The sequence below is a fragment of the Branchiostoma belcheri genome, unplaced genomic scaffold, assembly GCF_001625305.1.
Source record: "Branchiostoma belcheri isolate BF01 breed outbred unplaced genomic scaffold, Haploidv18h27 scaffold61, whole genome shotgun sequence".
NCBI lineage: Eukaryota > Metazoa > Chordata > Leptocardii > Amphioxiformes > Branchiostomatidae > Branchiostoma > Branchiostoma belcheri.
In genome coordinates, this window is record NW_017804254.1 from 1,638,674 (window position 1) to 1,649,679 (window position 11,006).

At 44.2% G+C, this 11,006-nt stretch overlaps 1 protein-coding gene across 1 annotated transcript; it reads left to right on the forward strand.

Annotated features, from left to right (window-relative positions):
- The first annotated feature begins 1,312 nt into the window (after nucleotides 1–1,312).
- LOC109482857 (neutrophil cytosolic factor 1-like) lies at nucleotides 1,313–11,006 on the forward strand. The gene is given in 10 exon segments (XM_019785699.1): nucleotides 1,313–1,402; nucleotides 3,506–3,586; nucleotides 4,726–4,801; nucleotides 5,251–5,422; nucleotides 5,565–5,641; nucleotides 7,171–7,305; nucleotides 7,821–7,928; nucleotides 8,447–8,564; nucleotides 9,261–9,401; nucleotides 9,983–11,006. Coding segments are annotated over 10 exon segments (2,022 nt in total).

An 11,006-nucleotide genomic window follows, 5' to 3' on the forward strand; every position in this document is an offset into this window, starting at 1 on the left:
GTTAAACTCGCTTTACAATGAAACTTCAAATAATCCTAGATTCTCGTATGTGATTTTTTTATTATGTCCTGCTAAATCGGAATTTGTCCGCGATGCAAAGTACGAGACGGTGTCTAGATTATACAGGTTTCGGACTGCAGTTTTCATGTAGGTCGCCAGGATGCAGTGTTGGAAGGCGTGTTGCGCACAGTCAGATCTTGGACTAGGAGGATTAGTGGCCTGCGGTATTAAATCTTGAACAGATACTCTTGTGTCATTTCAATCTATATACTTGGCCTCGAGCTCCGCAAGGGCCGAAACAATGTACTTGGGCATGCCCAACACTACGCGGGAAATGCTTCTCGCTGTAGGGGACCTGTGTTATTTAGCCTGATTAAATCGCTTTACGGTTGCCGGTCGCCAAACATCCAGCCGGTCCCGTTAATCGGTTAGTTTGAAAACAGCATCACTCCTGCAAAGATAGGGGTTTCTTCATGATGTTTGGTACACATGTTACTGTTGTGGAGACCAAGGTCAACTTTTAAAATGAGACGGGGCTAGACTATGAGTGGCGTTTTTGAAGAAGTAAACAATATCCAGCGTCAGATTATTAGTTCAGCACCAAGGACAGGAAAGGTACAGTGCGGTTACAGAAAAGCGCCACCATGCGACGGCCAACAAATATGGTGTCTGACATACCAGTAATAGAAAAGACGTGTTCGAGTCAACGGACGTGTCCAGCTTGGGGTAAGTGACTGGATTTGTTAGGTTACGGGGGTAGATAAATGGCTTGTTCAAAATATGATATAATAAACGCTTTTTAAGGCACCCGAAGCTATTTGAGGGCAGTAAAACTGGATTTACAGTTTAAAAATCGTCGAAAAAGAGTAGCTGTAGTGTTTGTCGGAGTATTAAAATTGACGAAGCCTGGACAGTTGTGTGTTCGCAGCTGTAACTTGCGATTCCTTTGCGCAAAAAAGAAATTCCCTAGGGAATGCATTGGCGGAATTTTTAGAATATTTTCAATTCGATCGCAGTACTATACCAAGGGCTCCGCCCCCAAGCGTCGCAAAAAAACTGTCAACTTCGATTTATACAACTTCGGATCGATGGATTCGCTTCAAACTTGTTGTGAATATAAAGTGGGAGCACAATCTGGACATAACCACATAAAAAAATTCAGATTCATGCGACGAAGACGGCCACAGAGTGGACATTCGCTTTAAAGTGAAACCGATGAGGTGCGGTCAAAACTGGACATCGACAGTCCTACCTGACCAAAGAGTCTATTCTACTCTGCTCTACTTTATACAGTACGGAGTGCTGGTCAAAAATGGCGGAGGGCAACCAGAGGTCGAGGAAGGTCATTACAGGTCTGAGTGTCCTGGGGATTGAAAAGCGCTACGTGCCCAATAAACATTACGTGAGTATACATATCACACAGACAGGTCGTATAGAACTAGTACAGCTCGACTATGGACAGTGACAATGTCGGTTAATCTCCAAGCAGATTCTGCAAGGGGAGCCTCAGCTCCTGTAACTATGGAGGTGGCCAATGGATACAGGTGGTTCATATAGACTCCCCTTGCCCCACAGAATCTGCTTGGTGATCAACCGACATTGTCACTGTCCATAGTCGAACTCTCGCGGTGCCATACAATGTTAGCTGTACTAGTTCTATACAAGATTAAAAGTAAGTGCTGTCTTTGACCTTGTCCGAGTATTTAGTGCTGGCTTCAAGATGGTCTTGCCACGGTGGGAGTTATCATTATAAGAATGGTTGATCAGTAGCTGTACTCCAGGTGTATTTTAATTGGATTTGTCGTCTGATATTCTTTTTTGTTATATTGCAACATCTAATCACAAGACGTGGTGACGATACACTTAAGTATTTTAAACTTATATTAATGCCACCATCAACACAGGGGACAATACAATACTCATTTTCACCTGAGCGAAGTGAGGAAAGTCGTGTAAAGTGCCTTTCCCAAGGGCACAGGATCGGTGGCATGTCAGGACTCGAACCCGGCACCCCTTGCTTCCGAGTCGAGCACTCTGCCGCTACGCCACACGACCCCACTAATTCAACCATGGAGGTTGAAAAATCACATGTGTTCTACCTCCATGATTCACTTAACAGGGAGCGTAGCAATTAAACATGGACTGGGAGGGTTTTTTCTTCCAGCACAAATCTATTCATCACTTATTTTGCCGCAGGGTAAGTTAGTATCTGTGCTCGTATCTCTTCTGTGGATGTTTTGTCGATAGCCCCCTCACCTAGGACACATGCTGACCATTCTCTGTCACATCCGTATACAAACAGTCCAGTTCTTTACGCACGAGACTAGTAAATATCAATAAGGACAATTAGTGAGAAAGTCGATACTATTGCGATAAAGAATATCTGACTTCTGTAACTATTTCGTATTGTATCGTATTGCCTTGTAGTTCACAGTACGCGTATGGGAGATACTAGAAAACGACCAAAAACGAGAGCAAAAGGACACGACTTATATGGCATATACAAGCTCTCACTATTGTAATATTTGACGTTTTTGTCAAAAAGCAGTTACTCAAGCAACTGGATATGATTTTGGAAACGGTCAGACGTTTCAGGGGAGACCAGAGGAGAAATGCAGGCTTCTAAGCACGGATAAACTCCGACGGATCTTCCAAAAACTTCAACATTGCCACAAACTTCAAACCTCACTAAACCCTCAGACAAAGACCGGTACACCCTAAGGACCGACCTCACAAAGGTATCAAGGCTTTACAGACTCAAATGCGAGGAGCTTAATTGTAACAACACCTACAGCGGAGAGACCAGTCGACCAAAGCCATTTTCCACCACCTACAACACAACCAGGGTCACACTTTCAAACTCGAGTCCACGGATATCTTAGACCGTGAAACACGCTGGTGGGAACGGGGTGTTAGAGAGGCAATATATGAAAGAATGAACAACCCCACCCTTAACAGGAGGGGGGGGGGGGCTACGGGTAGATCTCCCAGCCACTTGACACTTGGCGCTCCCAGCCCCAAGGACAGACAACACTTAAGCTCCTGTTCTACAACAGGAGCTTTGCGACTAATTCGCATCATCTTGTCTTGACTTATCCAACTTTTGTTTCATTTTGGACTTCCCAAAAATTTTCTTCATTTTTTTGCATACCAATGAACAGTTCGTGCTTATAAACGTTAACCTGCATTTCCCCTCTGGTCTCTGCCGAAAGGTTGTACTGGATACTACCTGAAACGTCTGGCCGTTTCCAAAATCATAACCAATTGCTTGAGTAACCGCTTTGGCGTACCTTGTTACCTCTATGTCTATCCGTCATCTACGTATGGCGTTATTGTACCACGTATGTGTAAAATATGTGTATAGATTCATTAGGAATTTAAATAATGTAAACTTTTATATTATGTCTGACCCTTACCTCATGACCTCAATAAAAAGCGGCCCGGTGGAGCTTCTCAAGAATAAAGAATGTTTCAAACAAACTGACCGGTAGTTATTATACCACAGTTGTACATCCTGTCCGTGAAGTGGTCTGAAGGTAGCGAGTTCATCATCTACAGACGATACAGCGCTTTCTTCCAGCTTCATGTAAGTACACGTACGTTGCTTCGGTCTCATCACTCATAACCTCTCCGATGATAACTCCATTCGTAAACAAACTCGACATATGTATACAAACACTTCCTCACTTACCCGCAAATTTGGTCACTATACACACGAGGTAAAACGCATTCTCTTCATATCACACTGTAGTGCAACGTATTTTGCTCAGCCGGAACCATGCATAGGCTACGAGGCATCGCCTATCATGACGGACTAAAAATGCCACTGTCTCAACCGAGAAATACTAGTAACAGCGACCTATTTGTGCAGATGTATTTGTGCAGATGCGTGTTGAAACTGCTGTATTCGTTTGCCTCTCACTTGATAGGGTCTGTTACTTCGTTCGGAGGCTTTTGCCTCCAGCCTGTTCTGGCGACATTACTGTAGATTGGTCCGCCCACCGTAAGGGGGCCTCTCGCGACAGGATAGCTTATTTATCTGTACATACTTCGATGTTTGTTTTTTAGATGTGTTTGTGTCCTTGAGCCTGAAATAAACAATAAATGTAATAGAGCTCTAAACAATTGCGTTGAGCAGTAGAGGCCTCAAAAACGATTGTAGTTCCTACTTAATATATTTATAATAAATATCCTTTTTTCTCTTGAAAATTTTGGTCCAGCTTGAAGATTTTTGGGCTAGAATGAACAGGTAGGGTCTAAACTTTCCTACTTTGGTCAAATTTTGCTCATTTCATAGGTTTAGTGGGTATAATGAGAGACCTGTGTACACCTGAATGATGAGGTCTGGCCTGCCTATTGCGGATGAATACATGATAAAATTAGGTCCAAAGTAGGGTTTGTTGACTGTTGTCAGCTGTTGTCAGAGTTTGAGCTGGTCAACCTCCTATTTTCTTTCTATATTTGGAAAGCAGACCCTTGTGGCTCTTTGATGCAGAAGGAGTTTTGAGATTGAAATGTAAGAAAGTACTTTCATTGGGAGCTTCTATGGGCAAAGGTAATTGTATTGTCTGCCCTATAAGGCCGGACTTGGGCGGAATTCCGGAAGTGAACGGTGGGCCGGGGGGGGGGATATGTGCAACTTGGCAAAGCCTGGTGGTAGAGAAATTATAACGTTTTACAATTCAAGTAAAACTACACAAAAACAAATCTTAAATCTTATTTCAGCAAAAGCTGTCCGAGTTGTTCCCAATAGAGACGGGAGCAGTAAGCAAGAAAGACCAGACGATTCCACCACTACCAAGTAAATATCAACTGAGTAAAATTATTTAACTTAAGTTAGCTCCATGTGTGTGTGTGTGTGTGTCTGTGTGTGTGTGTGTGTGTGTGTGTGTGTGTGTGTGTGGTGTGGTGGTGTGTGTGTGTGTGTGTGTGTGTGTGTGCCTGCGTGCGTGCGTGCGTGCGTGCGTGCGTGAGTGCGTGCGTGCGTGCGTGTGTTGGCCAGTAGGTAGGTTGGTGGTTGTCTGCCTGCCTCGAGCTCAGATTGTGTCTAGCTATGACCTCTCCTTTGATTCTAAACGTGTGAGTGTGTTTTACAATAAATGATCATGAACAAGAAAGTCTCAAATTCTCTAAATATCTCACGATAAGTCAGCGAAGGTTGTCGACAGTGCCACACAGTCTTTAGGGGACAGTCGAAGAGTACACCGCTTTTCCTTGCCTTGCCTGATACGTTATTCGCCCCATCCGCAGAGCAGGGATGGTTCGGAAACGAGAAGTTCAAGGTCGCAGACGAGAGAATGCCGGCGATCTACGAATATTGCCGAAAAGTCACGATGGCCGAGCCGAAGATTTCCGAACACAAGGAGGTGCTTTCCTTCTTCGAGACTCTACCAGAAGACCTGACCCCTCCTCCTCCCGACCCGTATGTAACAGTTTTCTTATTCAGTTATTACCTACTACCTACATGAAAATGTAGGTATTGTTCTGGGGTTACATGGTAACAACTGTCGGCCATAGGACGGTTGAAGTCTGTAATAATTTTGGCTTGAATTCTTGCCCTGCAGGAAGAAACCAAACAAGACGTACCTGACATTCGAGTCAAAAAGCGGAGCTCGAGGAAACAAAGTCAAGGAGAAGTCAGGTATACAATATATCCCCTGTAGAAGACATAGCGCCGGTCGTCCTAACATGGGACGAACTGGTAGTAAATAGTTGGGGCGAAGTGGACTTGGGGCGAATCGGACCGATCATAGCAAATATAATGAATGAATCTTTATTGCATGTTCTTGCCCAGATGGGCTAAATGCACAAGAGGGTATGCAGTACTAGTATGCAAAAACATGAGCATTTCATACTGGTACGCTATATTCTAATGCAAAGTGCTAAGAATCTATACAATACAACAATACTATATACTACCTATCATCTACTGTTAGTTGCCCTTTCTTCTCTCTTTTTGAAACATTTGGAAACATAATTACATAGTTTGTCTACTGTACATTCGTTCTTGCATGATATCAAGTGTTTAAACATGTCCTGCTTTGACATTTTCTTACATAGTACAGCAGTAGTATGAGTTGAACAGAAAGTAATCGAATGTCTCCTATTGCTTTACCTTACTTCGGGCATAATTACCTCCATGAAAAATGGAGGTATTGTTTTTGGCGTGTCTGTCTGTATGTGTGTCTGTGTGTGTGTCTGTGTGTGTGTGTGTCTGTCTGTGTTTCCGCAACTTTGTAGTCAGCATAACTTCAGAACGCCTTTATGGATTGTGATGATATTTGGTATAATGGTAAGTCTTGGAAAGACAAAGGTCAAGGTCAAGTATGGGCCTCCTGGTGGATGGCCTTGGTACTGCAGCAGAAATTCCGGTTTTTGTATCTTTTGTCCTGAACAAGCTATGGTCTTGACTTTTTGGTGACAGATAGCTTATTCTGTCAGGAATAAGTGGCGTAAGTTTGGTCCCCCTAGCAGCTTGTTCTGGAACTGCAGGTTAGTTTCTGGTAAAAAATTTCAAAGCCAATAAGTCCAGATTGGAACAACGTATTTTCATCATTTTTGGTAGGTAGGTACCTGAGAGACTGTTGTACATGATTAAATGCAAATTATGCAAATGAGGACTTTATTTGCATAATTAATGAGGAAATTCTATAATTACAGTGCTTTACATTATGCTACTTTCATACATGTAATGTATGTAAGCTATGGCAGGCGGAGCATCAACAGATACTAATTATGCAAATAATGACCTAATTTGCATAATCAATGCGAAAATTCTATGATTTCTTAATGGTGAATGATGGGAATGTCATACTTGGGACATCTGTAAGTTAATCAAAAGTTAACATACATCACGATGTATATATTATGTTAATGCAGAGGTCATTTGCATAATCAAAGAAGAAATTTACATTTACATATCAAGCCCATATTTCATCGGAATTCTTGTTTTGCAAGTGAAAAGATCATAGTTAAAAGACTGACCAGAAAATTGATCAGAAAAATCCAGTGTTTACCACATTAGATGCCTTTACGAGCAACATGCCTTTAAGAGTAGCCCCCTGCTGTAGTACTTGCACAGCTGTATTGCCCAAGGGATACAGAAATGGAGATGGGCACCACTTCTATGCTCTGCACAGAGTGAACCGTGACCATTTTGGTACCCTGTAGGAGAGGACCTGGAGATCTCTGCGCCCATCCTGCTGGAGACTTACCGGGCGATCGCCACCTTCACCCCGAGCGGGAAAACCGAGGTCCGCCTGGAGGAGGGAGCGCACGTGGACGTGGTGGAGAAGAACATGAGCGGTACGTTTGTATGATACATAGGCCAAAGTAATGTCACCGGAAGACAGGCGAAAAATGTCCAGACTATGCATGATGTAAAAAATGACTAATAAACTGATGGACGTACCAACTACTATGTACCTAATTTCACCTCAGAAAAGAACAAGAAATCAACCAAGGATTGAGGTGTTCACAAACTCATTTTTTTCCTAGACATTTACTAGTACTACTATCGTACAGTAGAAGTAGGGACATCATCACTTGATAGCTTAAAACGATTTTTAGAGTTAGATGTTCAAAGGATAGTTGTAACAAGTCGTTTGGTGTAATGTAGCCCGCTGCCGCCGCGACGCGTGCCTGCGAAGCTGTTGTGTCACGCCGAGGAGCGATTATACCCACTTTACAGATGCAGATACAGACAGACAGGGGCGTCTGAAAGGACGTGTTTGTACGTCTGTCTCTGTGGGTGTATATGGCCTGAAAGGTATTAATCCATTCATTCATTCATTCATTCATCCATCCATTCACCCCTCCAGGCTGGTGGTTGGTTCAGGTGGACGACAAACAAGGCTGGTGCCCCGCCTCTTACCTGGAACTTCTGGACCAACCAGAGGAGAGAGACGAGGAACGGCCAAACTGGGAAGGTACGTAAAGCGTAGGTCACAATTAAAAAGGTGAGACAGTCTTTCTAGAATGTCCGAGAATGAAAGTGGAAAGGGCATAGGCACAATGTGAGGCACACACACACGCGCGCGCACACACACTCTCGAGCGCACACCTGCACACAAACCATACACACTCACACACACACACACACACACACACACACACACACACACACGCACGCACGCACGCACGCACGCACACACACACACACACACACACACACACACACACACACACACACACACACACACATATATATATATATACACAAAAGAATCATACACTAAGAAACCTACAGACGTACAAAGACACACACCCAACACACACACACACAAACACAGTGATACTGTTTTCCTTCAGCCATAGAAAGTAGGATGATACTTTACCTCAGGTAAATGGATAGGACGGTTAACCCTTACACGGTGTCAATGCAAATGACGGTTTAGGACTGTGGCCATGGAAGCCACAGTCCTAAACCTTCGTCTCCTTCTCTCAGGTGAAGAGTTCCTGACGACGGAAAAGTACGAGCCACAGATAGATGACGAGATCGGTTTTGATAAAGGCGTGATTGTTCATGTGCTTCACAAGCTCCTGGACGGCTGGTGGATCGTGCGGTAAGCTTTTAGTACTCATCATCTACGATCTTTTACATAGCCTTTACCAGGCTTTGGGAGAACGTACTGCGCCTGGCCAAAACCCCATTTTTCACGGTTTTCGTAGGATTTTTGGAAACTACGGATGAATTGTTAACCTTATATGCAAAAATACGATCTAATATGAGACGCTGTGCCGAAGTACTATGCACTACCATTATGGGTTTCGCGCAGGTCGTTCTGCCGACGTGCGTGGGAGCGGCAAACTATTCTCGTAGCGCGGACCAACCCCGGCATATCATCTGTCTATTTGGTCTATTTCTAGCCGCTTCCCGAAGCTGGTAGAGGCTATATTTTAAGCATCTTTCCACGCACTTGTTTACAACACGAACAGAGATATTTATCAGATTCGAAATCATCTGCCAAATATATGCCTTTACTACAACTCCTGTATGCTAGGGTTATGGTGAAGATATCTTTGCCCTCAGCGTTTTTCGATGAAGATTCACTACATTTTTTTTATTTCCGTATATAAGGCGTACTTCTTGTATACTTCTCATTTTGGCTTCAGCTGATTAGTCTCGATTGACTGACCGACCACATTGACCTGTTGTACTCACGAATATTGTTGAAAAGCTTACCAGTTGCTTGAGTGACTATTTTCTTATGTATCTCATTACCTGGATGTCTAACCTCCATTGACGTGTTTTGCTGCAGGTACAACGACAAGGTAGGTTACGCACCTAGCGCCTACCTTCAGAAGTACAACAACCCCCACCTGCCCCTCCACAAGGCCTGTGCGAGGATAGACAGCGACAAATCAACCAGCTCCTTCATCAAGAGACTGCCTCGAAGAAGGTCAGTGATGTAAACCGCCTAAGTTATGGTTTCTATGCTAAAGGACAAGTTGTTTGGCTGGAACGTAGGTGACTAGCAGAAGCGCCAATAATGTAGGGATGGGTTCCAGGCTAGTAGGTTTGTATGAGAAGTGTTATAGCTGATAGGTACAATAAGAGCACAGATAAGGTAGCCTAGCCTCTACCAGGGTTAAGAGGCGACTGGAACGAGTAAATATTGGCCAAACACACACAAACGCACAGCTCTGGTTTCCTTGCTAAAATACGGGTCGTTTTATGGAAAAGTGTTGGCTTTCATTGTAACCATGCTGTGGTTTTCTTCCAAAGTGACTAATTATTCATTTAAAGTATCTAAGTTGAGTTGATGTTTACCAGACGTCTTTTCATTGTTTAACCTACCATGCCAAACTTACTTACGATGGAGTGAGTGAGTGAGTGAGTGAGTGAGTGAGTGAGTTTGTCAGTCAGTGAACTTACAAAACAAGGAAAAATTGCATGATATTATAAGAGCCGTTTTGCTAGAAAAGTATGCTATGGAATTACGTGGTTTCCTAAAATGACGGGTTTTTGTCTCCTGAACAGGTCCACTATCCGGAGGAAAAGCAGCGCCCATGGAAATGAGCCCAAGCAGCGCGACCTGCAAATTTACAGGCGCAAAACTTTGGAGGCCTCAAAACGATCTCGCCTAGCAGCCATGGCAAAGGAGGCATACAGGAGGGTCGGCACGGTGCCAGAGAAACCTGGAGAAGCAGTTGCCAATACTGCACCGGAGGAGTACATCTTTCCTGAAAACACAGCCAAGACGTCTGTGGATTATTCTTACGCGAACGGAAGTGTGGTAGAGGACATTGCCAGCCGAAAAGCCAACTCATATGATCCACGTTCAACTTTAACAGGACCAAACATGGTCACAGAATCGTGTCACAGTACTAGTAAATCCTCTACAAAATCCGTCTGGGCGCCAGCCTTCGTCGATGAAGAAAAGGACAAGAAGAATTTTCCAAAGGATCCGACTTACATCGACAGTAACACTGCGCCGTCCATGGCGGGAAAAAAGACGCGCTTAAAAGAACAGACTGCCCGGTATCTGAATCTCGGATGCGTGCCCGACACCCCCGTCTCTTCGAGTACTTGGAACAAAGGACCGAACTCTGACAACAACGCCGCTTCTACTGACTCCTCTTACGAGAACATTGACGTGCAACAACAAAATATCACAAAAGGAACTACAACAACGCGGTCAGAACGTAGGCCAAGAAGTCCAAGGTCTCCTCGTGCTCCCGTTCCAGTACCCAAGGGTACAACCTCAAACCTACTGTCACTAGAAACAGGCAGGGAGCTCAGGTCCAATAGCGGTAGTTCAAATCCGAAGAGCGGGCGTACCACGCCTAAAAGCGGTCGATCTAGCCACAGGAATAGCCGACTAAGCCCAAGTATTCCTGCTAGACCGACTGCAGCAGAAATAGCGGCAAAATGCACCCCGCAAACCAAACAACGGATTGGTCAGTCTCAGTAAGCCCCAGAAGATTCTGTTCTCAGAGCTCGAGGTAGCAATAGTCCTAGGAGCGGTCGTTCAAGTCCAAAGAGCGGTCACGTCACAGCTTGA